General features: G+C 45.9%; 2 protein-coding genes across 3 annotated transcripts in view; one reads left to right on the plus strand and one right to left on the minus strand.

The window, feature by feature from the left end:
• Nucleotides 1-16029, minus strand: part of LOC143359454 (sex-regulated protein janus-A) — a 92578-nt gene that overhangs the window by 71148 nt on the left and 5401 nt on the right. The window lies entirely within an intron of this gene.
• Nucleotides 1-16029, plus strand: part of LOC143359453 (phosrestin-2) — a 65285-nt gene that overhangs the window by 45623 nt on the left and 3633 nt on the right. For both annotated transcript variants that reach the window (XM_076797381.1, XM_076797382.1), the window contains exons 7-9: nucleotides 11141-11288; nucleotides 12191-12391; nucleotides 13234-13397. In XM_076797381.1, the coding sequence (XP_076653496.1) occupies nucleotides 11141-11288; nucleotides 12191-12391; nucleotides 13234-13397 (513 nt within the window). The remainder of the gene's footprint in view (nucleotides 1-11140; nucleotides 11289-12190; nucleotides 12392-13233; nucleotides 13398-16029) is intronic.

The raw sequence follows: 16029 nt of genomic DNA on the forward strand, positions 1-16029 counted from the left end.
TCCAGCGCAACAAAACTTGCTCCATCGTCTGAAAATAACTAAAAATGTTTCGCAACTCGACCAAAGTTGTTCCCGGTTGATGACGTATTTTTAGTACACCCGTTCGGCTGGAAAATCGAAACTTTTCTCTCAGGGATCGGGTTTTCGGTTCGCAACAGATGAGAACTTTCCTCTGCGGAGCGATAGGGTTCGAACTTGAATCCGAAGTTCCGATAACATCGTTGCGCCCCGTCGGTGCTTAGGACCAGCGATTTGGCGGTCGAGTTACAGTTTGCATGTTACGCCTAACTTGGCCCTGGAGTGATAGCTTCGTAGGGTCGCTTAGAATCTGGCAATCATTCGGTAAAACCGATAGTCGATAGTCGAGGTCGCTCTGTCTCGCGGGGTCACCGTGGAACCGTTCGCGAGCCGAACGAGCGTTCTCGTAAAACGCAACCTCGGCCGCGGGTAATAGCAAACTTTATTGCCGCGCACCATCACCGGTAACGTTTGCTTAAGCGGAACGGAAAAGGGGATTAGAACCACGAGCGAGGCCGTAAAGAACCGCGACCTCACCTCCGTTTCAATTAGAAGACGAAGCGATCCATAAGAACGTCCCGAAAACTGGACGTTTCTCGTTGCCTTGCCACGAAAGCAACGGGTTCGGTCAATTCGGCGTTCCGACAATGGTGGCTCGGATAAACCTACCCCACTGTTATCGCAACAGAAACGGCGTATTTATACCAGAAAGCAATAAAAAAACCTTTGGCCTCACGAAAACACATAGAATAATTTTGGCCAGCTTTTGAGCCTAGATTTTTAGCGATGGAAAAATTGATAGAGCATTTCTATGAACCCCCCTTCTAAAACAGTTGAATAAAACGAGAGGATAAGATATTCCGAGGAATGAAAATTGCTCATGGCGTTTTTACTTTGCGAAAAGTAGGTTACTTGGGCTCAACTGATGTCGCGTTTTCGGTGTTCCGGCTCCAAATTCGTTCGCGACGCTGATCGGAAAGGAATTGAGTCTGTCCGTGCACGTTTCTTAAATCTCGTTTCGGGAATGGGGGAGAAACGAATCCGAAACTGCGACGAACCTCGCGGGAGCCTGCGGGGAGCAAATAGGAGACGGTAGAAGGAAAAAGTCTCCGAAGGTGTTTCCGAATGCTGTCGCGGTCTCTCGCGAAACGAAACGCGCGAGACGGAGAACGGGATCCACGTTTGCGATACGGTTAATCCCTCTGCTGGGACCGGCGAGCAGGAAATATTGCACGGCTGCATGGCGGGCGTAATTGAATATTTCATAGCGTCAAGTTCAAATGGAAACGCGTTTCTCGTTTCGAAATGCGACGGGCCTCGGTTGTAAAGACTATCTGTGGTACTTCGGTTGCCAGGCGGATACAAACTGCGGTGTCTTCGATACGTATTTTACATTATTTAAATTGACGTATTCGATATACATTTCAGTCGGTGTTACGCATTCAGAATCAGACAGAATTTGTCAGTATGAGCACGCGCCAATGCGGCTAATTTTTTGAGCGAGCACAAGTCTATGTGGGCAATTTTCGGGGTGGGCAATTTTTCGAGTAGGCACACGCCAGTGTGGGCAATTTTCGGGGTGGGCAATTTTTCGAGTAGGCACACGCCAGTGTGGACAATTTTCGGGGTGGGCAATTTTTCGAGTAGGCACACGCCAGTGTGGGCAATTTTCGGGGTAGGCAATTTTTTAGTTGGCACGAGCCAGTGTGGGCAAATTTGTCAGTGGGCACGCGCTAGTGTGGGCAATTTTTTGAGTGGGCACGCGCCAATGTGGACAATTTTCGGAGTATGCAATTTTTTGAGTGGGCACGCGTCAATGTAGGCAATTTTTTGAGTGGGCACGCGCCAATGTGGACAATTTTCGGAGTATGCAATTTTTTGAGTGGGCACGCGTCAATGTAGGCAATTTTTTGAGTGGGCACGCGCTAGTGTGGGCAATCTTTTGCGTGGGCACGCGCCAATGCAGACAATTTTCGGAGTAGGCAATTTTTTGAATGGGCACGCGTCAATGTAGGCATTTTTTTGATTGGGCACGCACCAATCTGGGCAATTTTTGGGCTAGGCTATTTTTCGAGTGGGCACGCGTCAATGTGGGCAATTTTTCGCATAGGAATTTGTTAACCAGTTAACTGCGGTGTTTAATTTTAAAAATCCCTGACGGGCGCGGAATTAAAATCAAACAATGACGAGTATACACGTCGAACGCAGGCGAAATGCGGCTGTTATAAATTTTACGAAAAAAATAATGCAAAATGAGGAAGAATTACATTTTTATTCGATAAGAAATTAACAATTCATTAACATCAACCGCACCGCAATAGAGATTTGGTACGATTTGGTGTATACACGTCAAACGCGCTTAACTGTTTAATGCGGGACTGCGTCGAAATGGGAAACCTAGACAAGTATAATATAGTATTTCAGTTGGTGTTGCGCATTCATAACAGAACAGAATTTGTCAGTGTGAGCACGCGCCAATGTGGGCAATTTTTTGAGTGGGCATTTCCCAATATGGGCAATTTTTAGCGTGGGCATTTGCCACTGTGGTCATGCGTCGGAATGGGCAATTTTTGGAGTAGACAATTTCTCGCATAGGAATTTTTTAATGCGGGAATTGGGACATTTTCCGCGTGGAAATTTCCCAGCGTGGTCACGCGCCAATGTGGGAAATTTTTTGAGTGGGCATTTCCCAATATGGGCAATTTTTAGCGTGGACATTTGCCACTGTGGTCATGCGTCGGAATGGGCAGTCTTTGGAGTAGACAATTTCTCGCATAAAAATTTGTTAATGCCGGAATTGCATTTCCCAGCACGGACACGGGTCGAATCTAGCAACTTTTTGCGTGGGAGTTTGTCATCGTGCTTAATTTTTCACGCAGAGATTTGCGACTGTGGGCGCGCGTCGAAGCAACAAATTTCTCTGCGTACATTTCTGCGCAGTTTTACCTGTTCACCGAGTCGAAAGAGGCGCCTGTTACGACACGGCGCGGCACGGCCTTGACACTGACCCTGACCTGCAGCCAAGTCGATCGGGACCACGTGGAAATTATTTATCAGCCTCCTGCCTCTCTTTTCCTGGTGCTCCAAGCCTCGCACGATAGATTATTTATTCGCGACGGATGAATTAAGCATGACGTGCGGGGACATCTTTCCCCCCCCCCCCGTACGTCTGATCACGGAATTGGATAACATCGCGGGAGGCACGTTCCTCTCGTGCTTTATCATTCGAGCAAACAATAAACGAAACAATTTACAACGAGCTGGAACAATGCTTAGCATTCAACAGCTCGAACCTTCTCCCGAAAGACAGAGAACAGTTCCAGCTCGAGGTTCTTGCAATTTTCGAAACGCTCGAGACGATGACCTTTCCCCCAGCAAAAATTCGAAAAATCTGAAACGGGTGTAGAATCCCGCGGATTAACCATAAAAATGGTCGTTACTGTCTTCGTTAAGAGAAACGGTCTGCACTATCTACTTCGCAATAAAAGAAATCAGAAAATACTTCAACGAAAAAATCTGAACTCCCTGTTGCATCGAATTTGCAAGAGATGTCCGACATTTCAACAGCGAACTGCAAAATTCATTGGAAAAATCTGAAACTGTTGCAGGCTCAGGGGATTATCGCGGCAAAATTGTTGGTTTTACCTGCAATAACAGAAATGGCCCGTTCCGCACTATCCGCTTCGAAATAAAAGATCATAAAAGTAGTTCAACGAAAAAATCCGAACTTCCTTTTGCATCGGGTTGCGAGCAATGTCCGACATTCCAACGGCGAGCTGCAAAAATTCGTTCGGAAAATCGGAAACGGCTGCAGGATCCTCGGATTAGCCGGTTCGCAGGAGCTCCTCGTGTTCGCCGCAACAGGATACTTTCCCGCGGGAAAGCGGAAGAGAGAGAGAGAGAGAGAGAGAGAGAGAGCACCGGCAGAGTTTTCAGCGGCGCTTCTCGCCGTTATCTGATAGTCTACTCGGGGCAAGGGTCCATCGGACGCGAAACGCGATCCCCCTTGTGGAAGCTAGTTCCTCGAGCAGCGATACGTTCCGCTCGTTTCACCTTGTTCGCATTGTCGACGACGCTGTCGCAGCGAGGATCGATTGAGCGAGGGCGGTTGACCCAGCTGACGCGACCAGCAATTAGTTGTTTTGTTTTCGAATATCAGTTGGCGGACAGCCGCTTCGAAAACCGTTGTTCGACGGCCTGCGGCATGACGCAGCGCGGTGTTTCGATCCTGCGAGATGACCCTGGCCTGCAATCGCGAATGAGCTCCGAACCGTGCGGAAAATCGACGCGCATCCCCTTGCTGCCAATTTTCCCCCATGAGAGTGCGCATTCGAAACGTTCCAGCTAATATTTATTGAATACATCGACTCCGTGCGGTTTCGTTCCCTTTACTGCTGTCCTGGAGTAGGCTTTGAGACGCCCCTCCTCTTTTCCTTCTCTAGACCCCCCCCCCCCCCCTTATACCCTAGACCCCCTCCTTCTTATCTAGATCCCCTCCTTCTTCCCTAGATCCCCTCCTTATACCCTAGTCCCCCTCCTTCTTATCTAGATCCTCCCGTCTTCCCTAGACCCCCTCCTTCATATCTAGATCCCCTCCTTCTTCCCTAACCCCCGTCTTATCTAGATCCCCTCCTTCTTCCCTAACCCCCTTCTTATCTACATCCCCTCCTTCTTATCTAGATCCCCTCCTTATTTCCTAGACCCCTTCCTTCTTCCCTAGACCCCCTCCTTCTTATCTAGATCCCCCGTCTTCCCTAGACCCTCTCCTTCTTATCTAGATCCCCTCCTTATTCCCTAGACTCCTTCCTTCTTCCCTAGACCCCCTCCTTCATATCTAGATCCCCTCCTTCTTCCCTAACCCCCTTCTTACCTAGATCCCCTCCATCTTCTCTAGACCCCCTCCTTCTTATCTAGATCCTCTCCTTTTTCCCGAGACCCCCTCCTTATTCCTTAGACTCCCTCCTTCTTATCTAGATCCCTCCCTTGTTCCCTAATCCCCCTTCTTATTAGATCCCCCCCCCTCTTCTTCCCTAGTTGCCCTTCTCATTTCCCCCTCCTAGATCTCCCCCTTTCCTTCCCTCGTCTAGTTCCCCTCCTTGCCTAGATCCCGTCCACATTTCCCTCTCCTAGATCTTCCCCCCTCCTTCCCTCGCCTAGGTCACGTCATCTCCCTCCCCTCCCTAGACCCCCGTCATCCCTTCCTCAGCTCCTCTTCTCCTTCTACCTATAGAATAGTTTAGAATGCTCCCTTTACAATTTTTAAACGTTGCAGGTCCGATACATATGCAGTAATAGATCTACCTGTATACCTTGTCTCTGGCAGAACCGAGTGTCCACAGTCTGAAACGCAACTGTGGCAAGCCCTAATTAATTAGAGCACAAACATCCTCTTTGTATGAACGTGTTAGACGTCCAAATATTTACGGGTGGTAGTCTACGCAACATCTATTTCCCTTCAATGAAATCGCATACATTGTATTACGTCACTGCAAAAGTTCGTGCCCGATTCCTTGTATTTGAATACGAAATACTAAACCTAGCGAGACTTAAAAATAACTGGTGCACATTGCCTTATAAAAATGTCAAGGTTCAATTTATTTCGACTTTCTGCGGTTCTTATTTTGATATGTGTACTCTTCTAAAGATATTTGTTCCACAATTTCCACTGGAAGCATTCTTGACAAAAAATTTGAGTCCGGTGATTTTGACCTAGGTTTAGTGTTAAATCAGCGCGGTTTCGAACAATACACGTCGAAACAATACACCCGAGGACGAAGTCCACGACATGAATTATATACCTCTTCGTCATACCGAATCTTAGCTGACATGCTACCTTGACAGGAAAGCGCAAATGAAGATGAAGGACCCACGGGCAAAAGCAAAGGAACCGCGATCCAGAGGATGAAGGATCAGCAATCGCGAAGACAGAATTGTCTCGGTTTTTATTCGATCTCGAGGCTGACCCAGAAAGTCCTCGAGGCAGAAGCGAATGATGATCGATGACCGGTCCTAATAGAGGGGCCGGCAACACACGTAATGACTTTCCATTCCGATGCGTCGAGCCGTTTTCTCGCGAAAACCTCGGCCCGGAACCAATAACTGTTCTTCGATCCGGATTACCATAAAAAGTTTCAATCATACATCCACTCGACGGTATATCCTGCCCTCGCGGGGCAAACGAGAAACTTTTTTCCCGAGGGGAGGGGGGAAAGCTTCGCTAATTGAAGGACGCTTCAATAATGCTGGATCCCGATCGAGTGCAAGTAGAACCTAGTCGAGGTAGCTTTTCGCGTTTGTCTCGGCCTCGTTCGAAACGCCGAGACACCGACACGATTCGTAACAACGTAATTGAAATTTCATTCCAGCCGCCACGCGTTCTGCCAATTTGCTTCCCGGGAAAGGCCGGGAGCGCCGACGACAATTACGATGTCCCTCTTTATTTCGAACGATCCGCGAATGCTAGTTTCGCCTTGCCGTGATCTCGACAGCTCTCGACGCTGAAAGCGTCCCCTGATCGAAAGGCTCTAAATCTGAATGAATCTTCGGATCATGATCATCCAAATTCTGAGAAAAATCAGGCATACTTTAGCTATTCGAATGCACATCTATGAATTGTTAGCTTCGAAACCGAATTTTAAAAAATAAAAGGAAAGAAATAGGGATTTCGAAATTCTTTTTATTCTTTAAAATTCGGTTTCGAAGCTAAAAATTCATAGATGTGCATTCTAACAGCTAAAGCATGCCTGATTTTATTCAAAATTTTTAATTGAAAAGGATGAGAGAGATTACAGGAAAACCTGATTTTCTTTCTAACCCCATTACTACCCCCAATGTCGACATATAGGGTTGAAAACTGGCACATTTTCTTAGGATAAGCTATCGAATGGCCTATTGGAAATTCACTTTGGTTTGGGGACGCTTTTCTCCTGTTAATAATTTCTATGTTTGGCCTACTGATTTTTCCCATAAATGCGTAAAATTCGTGCCCGTGCCAGTGAACGGGATTAATAACGAATTTGTTATAACGAACGACGACATCTCGCGTCTTTGTCGACAGCAGAGTAGAAATAGCAGGTTCATTATTTAATCGGCGGGTTGATTATTTACCGGGTGGTGCCATTCTACGGGAGGATCGTTTCCTCCCGAGACAGGAAAGAACGGCCCGCGTTTGTTGGGGAGAATCCTCGGGGACACTGGGCTCGGCCATTCGCGAGAGCACATTAGCATCGTCGGCCAGTTCGCCTCGTTTACATTCCTGAGCATAATTTGATCTGCTCCCCGAGGATTGGGAACGCGAGCACGACAACCATGAAAAATTCCCCGGTAATTCTAGTCGCGTATTCCGCAGTCTTCGATACGCATTAATCGGAGCTGCGGAAACGGTAACTTCGTTGCGTATCACGGATTTGCCCTGAGACGTTTATGCAAATTCGCAGAGACGTCGCCGCGATACAAGTTACACTGTCCGTGCGAACAGTTGGAACTTTCCAAAGAGGCAGCAGGAAAAGAAGCGTACGGGTGAGCCCTTTACACCTAGGAAAAGTTTTTTTTTTTTTAATTTTTTTCCTTTGGAAAACATTTTGCAAGCTGCAAGCGCACAGAGACCTGCGAAAACGCATTTCCGTGACAATTTTAACACTGGAACTACCGAGTCAAAATTCGTGAAGTTATAGAAATATTTCTTTGAGAAATTGTTTCCTATACTTCTTTGTTCACGTGCATGTTACTAATTAGCAATCCTATGACATCTGAATAAATTCCTGTTATTGTTATACATCTCTCAGACCCGTGCACTGGTTAACAATTTCAATAAGCCGATAACAATGCACTTTTCATGAACTCTTGCGATCACTGTCTCAAGTTTCACTCATTTTTCTCGTGAACGCGTAAAATCCGCGGTCTATTAATATCAAAGTTATGAAATGAAAAGGAATAGAATTCGAAGGGAACGCGGTCTGCGATTCCGCGTTTTCAACGGAATAAAAAATCGCGATAAAGTTGAAAGGCGTTTACGTGGCTCATCAATCATGCATGCGGAGCTGCTCGTGGGTGGGGAGCAAAAAGAAATCGCCTAAGCGACCAACGCGGACATTTCCCAGGGGAAAAAACCGAGGAAAACAAAATCAAGATAAAATCAAGATAATGCATTGAAGAAACTCAAAATTGAAATATTAATGATGTTGAGAGTACTCCTGCAACCTTCCTGAATTCGTCAGACCCTGAACCGAATTGGCCACACTCGGTACATTAACGAAAAAAATTAATTTATTATATAGAGGAATTACGTTCATTCAACATTGATAAACAAGTCGAATTAGATATGCATAAATCCAGAAACAATGTTGACCGATCACGATTTTCCATATTTATTTCGAATTACGAGTGATCCCTGTATTTTGGTATTTACGATGGAAAGGGGGCTTTGATGCAGCACACGATGTGAAAATACTTGGTTCGTGGAAACAATAATAGTGCATCGTGGTTGAACGAGCTAGGAGCGATCGTAAAGTTGAGGAAAATTTGAAAAAGCCGAGAGGAAAGCGGGAAGAGATGGAGAACATTTATTTTCGCGCGCGGCGTTCTTGTATATTGCATTTAGCCGATGCTTTGTAGATTTATGGCCTGTAAAGATCTTCGAGAGAAGTTCTGAAGGGTGCAAGAGTGGGAACACTTTGGACCGCAAAAAGCTTAACTGAATTACGTGCGAATTTCTCGCGCGTCTTCGGCGTCCAAATTCGCAAACTGCTACCAAAAGAAAAGCCCGATCTGCCTTTTATCACTGTTTTCGTACAACTCGGCAGACGCCTAAGTTCCGACGACTTTTCAAGAGCGTCGAGATCCTCCGCGAAGCTCCGTCGAGCGACTAACTTGCGTGGATTATTAATGACAGGTCCGCGACTAATTAGCGGCGGACTAATCGCCGTCGTCGAATTCCCCGCAGAGCAACGTAGCAATTAACGAGGAATGGTATCCCTGTTAATTCTCGAAATCGCCACGAATGGGGACCAAATAATGTTTGGCGAAATCTGCAGGGATCGGTGTAAAACCATAAATCCAGGTATTAACGAAACTGCGCTGGAATCGTCTCTGGCGATTCGTTGTTGTGAACTGCAATCCAGGATTAACCCTTCCGTGGTGGGACGCGGGTCTGTTTTGACCCAACGCACAACCGTCAACCCCTCGCGGACGAGAATTTCCTAACGCTTTCGCCACCATCGTTTATTATCTCGCAGCAGCCTTCCTAGTTCTTCCATTTTGCTAAATTGCAACCTGCAGCGATGCAATTTGCACTTTATAGAAAACAAAAATAAAAATTGTCACGGGCAAGTTAACCCTTAGCACTCGAATGGTGACTGTAAGGCACCACTAAAAATTGCTGTATCGTTATTCAAAATATTGGTACATTATTAAATGTTAGTATTTAATAAATTACTAAACATTTCGGTATTGTACGAGTAAGTTGCACCATTTTCGTATGTGTAACATGAAAAAAAAAATATATAGAAGGGCAATATTCTAGGTCGGATGAAATGTTTCGTTTTGGAGGTAAAATAGCTTCGAGTGCAAAGGGTTAAGTTCCCCAAATACAGTGATTTCTCTATATACAGTGTGTCCCACGAGCTCTTTCCACTTGAATTGGTTATTTCAAACAATACGAGAAAATGTTACTTACAGAATTTACTTACAGACATTCCATTTAAAAAAGCAAAGGTGATGTCTATATCTTCTCTACGCCACCGCTTGCAAGAAAATCATTTACACCATATTATGTAGTTTCTTAAACCCTACAACTTCTGTAAGTAACATTTTCTCGTATTGTTTGAAATAACCAAGATATTCAAGTGAACAGAGCTCGTGCAACACACTGTATGTCGCGAAGGCCTCGACGATAAACGTCGCGGAATTATCCCCACTACCGCTTGAGTATGTCTCCTAGCAGGCAAGGCCCGTGTCGTTGACATATATCGAGAATTCACTGTATCAGGCTATGGGTTACAATTTTCAAAGTACGTAAAATTAATAGGACCTTGAATAAGTTCTCGCTGTTTCCTCAAAAATGGCAGTAGCAGTACCCCGTTCGTGGAATTTCGAATGGTATCATACATGCAAGGCAGTAGTGTATCTAACCTTAAATTTCAGTGTATGGTAGTTCACTTTAGTGTAAACAAAGTAATTTTTTCTTAGTTCTGAAAATGTGTACTTTTGTGCCAAATAAAGTGTATTTGCGGGGAATTTTATTGCACTACTTTATTCAAAAGAAATCTGCAGCTGAAGCACATAGAATTCTTGTTGAGACTTATGGTGACAATGCTTTGTCGGATACGACATGCAGAGACTGGTTTCGACGCTTCAAAAATAATGATTTTGAACTTGAGGATAAAGAACGTTCTGGCGCACCAAAAAAATTTGAAGACGAAAAGTTGGAGGAATTACTCGATCAAGACCGATGTCAGACGCTAGCAGAACTTGGAAAAACATTACAAGTAGATAAGTCAACTGTTTCATAACGTTTAAAAGTTTTAGGAATGATCCAGAAGCAAGGACATTGGGTAAAAGCTTTTATTTTGTAAAAGAAACAGCGAGAACTTATTCAAGGTCCTAATAATTTTCTTTGAAATGCAAAGTCGTGGTGGTCACACATATGTGACTCTGGTAGGGGACGCGTTAAAATATTAAGAACAAGTCCCCCCCCCCCCAAAAAAAACTAGCATTAAAATCTTGAATAATGGCGAAAACGAACAATACGTGCAGATCTTGTGTGATGTGTGCACGATTAAATGTTTTCGACATCTGGAATTGTATGAATGATTCTGATAACGATGTCTTGGTGAATTCCTCAACGTCTGGCGATTAAATTAGATTAAATGTCAGGTACCTTCGGAGCACCGGAAAGTCTAGCGTGCCTAAACGAGACACACGTCCCACACATTATCAACGACATAGTCATAGAACGAGGGTTACAGGGACGCCGGGATATTTATCAGGCTCGACGGCGAATCGGACCGATCCCGAACCGGTTTCTTTTCGCGATTAACGAGGCAATTGGGGATCACCATTACCGGGGGACGTCGGAGGGATGAGTTCACAGGGAAGATAAACGAGACGCTTCGCTCGGTTTCAGGAGGCGCTGGTGAGAAGGCACGGTCCCAACGCTTACGCGTTCACCATGGAAATCACCCCGTTAGCACCCCCGTCAGTGCAATTGGTCCCGGCGAAGGAGTACAACGGCGCCCCCATAGGGAGCAGCTACGATGTCCGGGTTTACGACCGTGAGTCGAACGAATATTCTCACAGTTTTACGATGTAAACGCGCGAGACGAGACAACCGACTCGTTTTATTTGTCACGTTCCTTCTAGCTTTTCAATCAATGGGTTAACTCTTCAGGGACGACGATCCCGTCAGTTTGCTTCTGTACGATCGACGTGTCGCATACGGTTACAATATGGTCGTAACGATTTTTTGATATTGCACATCGGAGTCATATTTAAAGTCTCAAAAGCCAGTCACCGTATAGTAATCGTCGGCTATTTTTCCGAGTTCTATCGCATTTCGCGCGGGGGCAATGTCGCGTGAAAACGAAGGGTAGGTATAGTTAGGTTTGCGTGATCCGTTGTCGGCGCAACAAACAAGCCTTGATTGCAATTTCTACCGGGAGCGGTTCGCGAAACGGCGCCCGGTTTCGCGTGGTTTCTCGATCCGAAGTGCCCCGGCTTAGCAATCCAGGGCCGTATTAGGTTCGCAAATTCAATCATCCCGTTGCCAGCCCGGCGTGCGTCGTTCCTCGTCGAACACGGTCCGGTTGGCCGACGTGAATAACGGTGGCCGGGTCGATTTTCGGACGCCTAGGTCTATCAGATCGAAGAGAATTCGCGGGAAAAGAAATTAGTCGTTCGGCAAATCAATTATTGGGTGTACAGTGATTTCTCTATATATGTCGCCAAGACCTGGAGGATAAATGTCGCAGAATTATCCCCACTATGATGCCCCTGTTGAGGGGCCGCGAAGCTCGAGAGGCCTCGGACGCCGTGTAAACATAACACGGCTCGGGTATGTCTCCTGGACGATACATGACGCTGACAAGACCCGTGTTGTTGACATATATCGAGAATTCACTGTGCACGTTAATTTGGCGCACGTGTCGGTTCAATGTAATATGTTCGCGACACGCAGCGGAAATAGCGGACGAGGAACTGCTACGAAAAGCGACGGTCAGCATGAGCATCCGGGTTATCCAACGAACTACCAAACCACCACTGCCAGCGTCCACTGTGTACAGCGTGCCGGTGTCCGACAGTCCATCCTCGGACTCGAGGAACCAGGTTTGCAAGACCAGAGTCACGTTCGCGGAGAATGAGATTGCTGAGGACGAGGGTGAGTCTGTTTCCGTTTCCGGAATTTTCCTGTCGATGCTCCGCGTTTCGAAACGCGAGGCCGTTCAATAAGCAACCCTGGCGAGACAACCTGCATACAGAAACAGCAATAAACTATGGATTTGCAAAATGAAATTCGGCGGGCACCTATTGCACCGCGTCTGTCAACCATCAGACTATCTGGAACCGTTAACGGTAGAGTCACACCGTGGAAACGACAATCTCCAAATTTTTCCTTCTCCGATTATTAACGCATTATACCATAATTCTTGAAAGTCCCACGCCTGGGGACCTTCTAACACTAGATTTACGGGACCAGCCAAAATGACGGATTTAATTCGCGAATATTGAGATTGTAAAGATGCATCCATGAGGAATTACTTAACAAATTTACTTTAATTATTAATAAATTAATTTAATAATAAATAAATTTTGATAGATAGATTCGTCTTATTTTTGCAAAGTATTGTGAAATAGTAATTTTCAGTGCTCCGTGAACCTAGTGTTGATAGATACCTCGGCAGCAATAGTGAGCCAACAAGTCAGCCACGGTGACATAATCTAACGTAGTCGGTTCTAGGGTTCGCAGATAGAACAATAGCAATTCCAAAAGACACTCGGAGGGCCCGTATAAAAATGTCTGCCGCCGGAGTTCACAAGTCCGGCTGGAACTGTATCAAAATCCTGAAATAAGAATTTGTTATCCGACGGCAGTTTGTTCGTTCCGACGGGACGTAGTATGCTCGATGTAAAATGATCTCGGGCAAAATGTGATCCTCTCGGTTGACCGCGACGTCGCGGAAACGTCGCGAGGAATGAAAAGCCGGCTTATCTCGATTGCAGAGATCAACGGATCGCACGCGGCGGTGGAAAAACCATTTCTGTTCGGCGACGGCCGCGTCGGTTTAGAAGCGAAGCTGGATCGCGCGATCTACGCCCACGGGGACTCGATCGAGGTCCAGATCCACGTGAACAACAACAGCAAGAAGTCGGTGCGGAGGATCAAGGTGAGAGATAAAGTGAGAGACGGAGATGCCCCAGGTTCGCGGGGAACGGATTCGGCGTTCTATTTTCGCGGAGCTCGGGTACGGGACGGAAATATTCTCTCGTCGCTTCACGAAGGACTCCGGCATTCGTCCTATCGGTTTCCATTTTCCCCGGCGCGATACGTCGCGCTTCGTGGTACGATTTCGAAGCCGCTCGAATTCATATTTAATCAATTAATCGGCCACGTCCGTCGGCTTCGCGAGCTGCTCTCCGCGTGCCGATAAGGTCGCGCGCGATGAAAGGATCAGCTCGATGAAAGGTTAATCGAAGGTTAAGGTCGTTTTATATTAGGTCATACCGCGAGCCTTGTCGCTTCTTATCGCATGCATATAAACGGCCGTGCTTCGTTTAGCCGGTGTTCCTGCGGGTCTCCCTGCAAGGATTTGTAAAACCTTGTTTTTATTTTTCACGAAGATTCGCACCCTACTAATTATCATTTGACCCCCTCGAGTTATCGAGTCCCGAAAATGTTACGAAGACACGTTCTCGGTCGTCGGTCGATCCCTGGTGAACGAGCGTCGTGAAATAAACATGAGCAGACCTGCGTGTGCTCGAAGGAGTCGAACCTCGCCCGTTATCTCGGAATCTGAAAACTTATGGTGCCGATAAAGCCATGAAACCGCGCGCCGCACCGTAAACCACCGGGCATCCGATCAGCGTCTGACTGCGCGCGGACCTATTCCACTGCGACCGGCCAGACGCAATTTATTATACATCTTCGATGTTGCTTATAAAACCGTAGCGCTACGTTTAATGGCCACTGCCTGTAAAGCACTAGTAAAGACGTCGAAGTGCAAACGACGTCGAATGGCGTCTTTATAGAGCTCCCTCGTTCTTTACTGGATCCTTGAAATACACTAGAGATGGATAAAATTGAAGATCCACGGAACGTCAGAACTGACATTACAAAAGTGTGAACAATTTATTGATCCAGATTTTTAACACTAGGTTCACGGGGTACTAAGAGTGACCGCTTCACATTACTTTATAAATATAACGAAAATGTGCCTATCCAAATTATTAGTCACTTTTTAAATAATATACAGGGTGAGTCCCCTAACGTTTGCACGTCAAATATCTTTGTTGTTTCTAAAGATACGTAAAATATGATAAGGACAAAGTTGAATGGTACAATGGGGCTGACACGATGCCATAACAAAATTTTGTTTTTATGTCATTTTTGTAGAGATATCAAGGTCATCTTGACTTTTTTAAATGGAATCACCCTTTTTTAAACACCTACAATGATAGTCCCTTTCATTAGGAATTCAGTGACTATATTATTCCAAGGTGATTCAAGGTCGAGGACAGAAAAAACGTACAAAAATAAAATATGGAAGCAGAAAGTCAGAAATAAATAAAAGAACCCAAAGAAATAAATTTGTTGAACTCCTCATGGATCCATCATTACAATCTCAATAATCGTAAATTAAAAATGGTAGAATCCGTCATTCTGACGGGTCCCGTAAACCTAGTGTTAATGACAAAAATGGGCATTTGCAATTTAAAGCAGTGAACAGATTAGAATTTAAAAATACTGTAACATTATTTTCAACCTATTAAACGTATCGAGAGGGAAAATAATTGTTTGAGACTCTCGTTAGAAGTCCGAGTTATTGCAACCCTCCAAGGGGTTGGGTATTTTGCGAAATCGCCACGGGAGACGAGTAGCAACAGAAATTCCGTATCAGGACGTGAACAGGCTCGCGTCGGTGTTTCCGGTGCTAATGCGACGGCCGCCGGTCAAAGTTCAACCGAAACATTCTCGACAAGGATCCGCGGTACGCAACGGGATTAGGCGAGTTGGGAGCTCGCGTGTTCCGCGCACGCGATTCCGTCGGATTTAGTGGCGAATACTATTTCGGCACTCCGTTTCCCTAATACCGGGCCATTATGCTGTTTTCGACCCGGCGCGAAGTTCTCTGGCCATTTTTACCATTTTACCCTCAGGGAAGAGAAATTATCCTCCGCTCGTTCAGATTCTGCGAACATTTCCAGCTACCACTGTTCATCGTCGAGCACGGACAGCGTGAACGTCGTGTCTTCGCGCGATACTTTCATGTTTCGAAAATCATTCTTCCGATAATGCAACGTACGTGCACCGAAAGCGCAAATAAATTGAACGATCGCTCGTCGAATACGCGAGAAGAAGGACCCGGGTCGAGGCAGTTGTTTTTAATTAACCCTTTGACCGGGATTCTCGAGTTTTCAAAGAGTTCGGGGATCAACAGAGGAGAGCGACTTGAATGGAAACAAGGGCGCAGTAGTGGTGGACCGTCGATGGTCAGACGCAACAGGCGTTGCATATCTCACCGGGTCGCGCCACGCTGTGCATACAAAGCCGTTCGACTCGACGCTCGAACAGGGTCTTAACACCTCTCTGTTAAAGAGACGAACGATTTTTCCAAACACTGTTTCCCTTCGCCTCTTTCCCTCGACTTTCTTCGAACCTCCGCTGTGACTGGAATAAGCAATTTTGATCTTTGTTTTGCGACATCGACGCTGTGCTACAAAAGGATTTCTCATTTCGATCAGCGCGCAACAAAGGAACTTCTCCGTTCGAGAAATCTGTTGGAAAAGAAACTCTTGAGC

The sequence above is a fragment of the Halictus rubicundus genome, chromosome 12 (genome assembly GCF_050948215.1).
Source record: "Halictus rubicundus isolate RS-2024b chromosome 12, iyHalRubi1_principal, whole genome shotgun sequence".
Taxonomy (NCBI): Eukaryota; Metazoa; Arthropoda; class Insecta; order Hymenoptera; family Halictidae; genus Halictus; species Halictus rubicundus.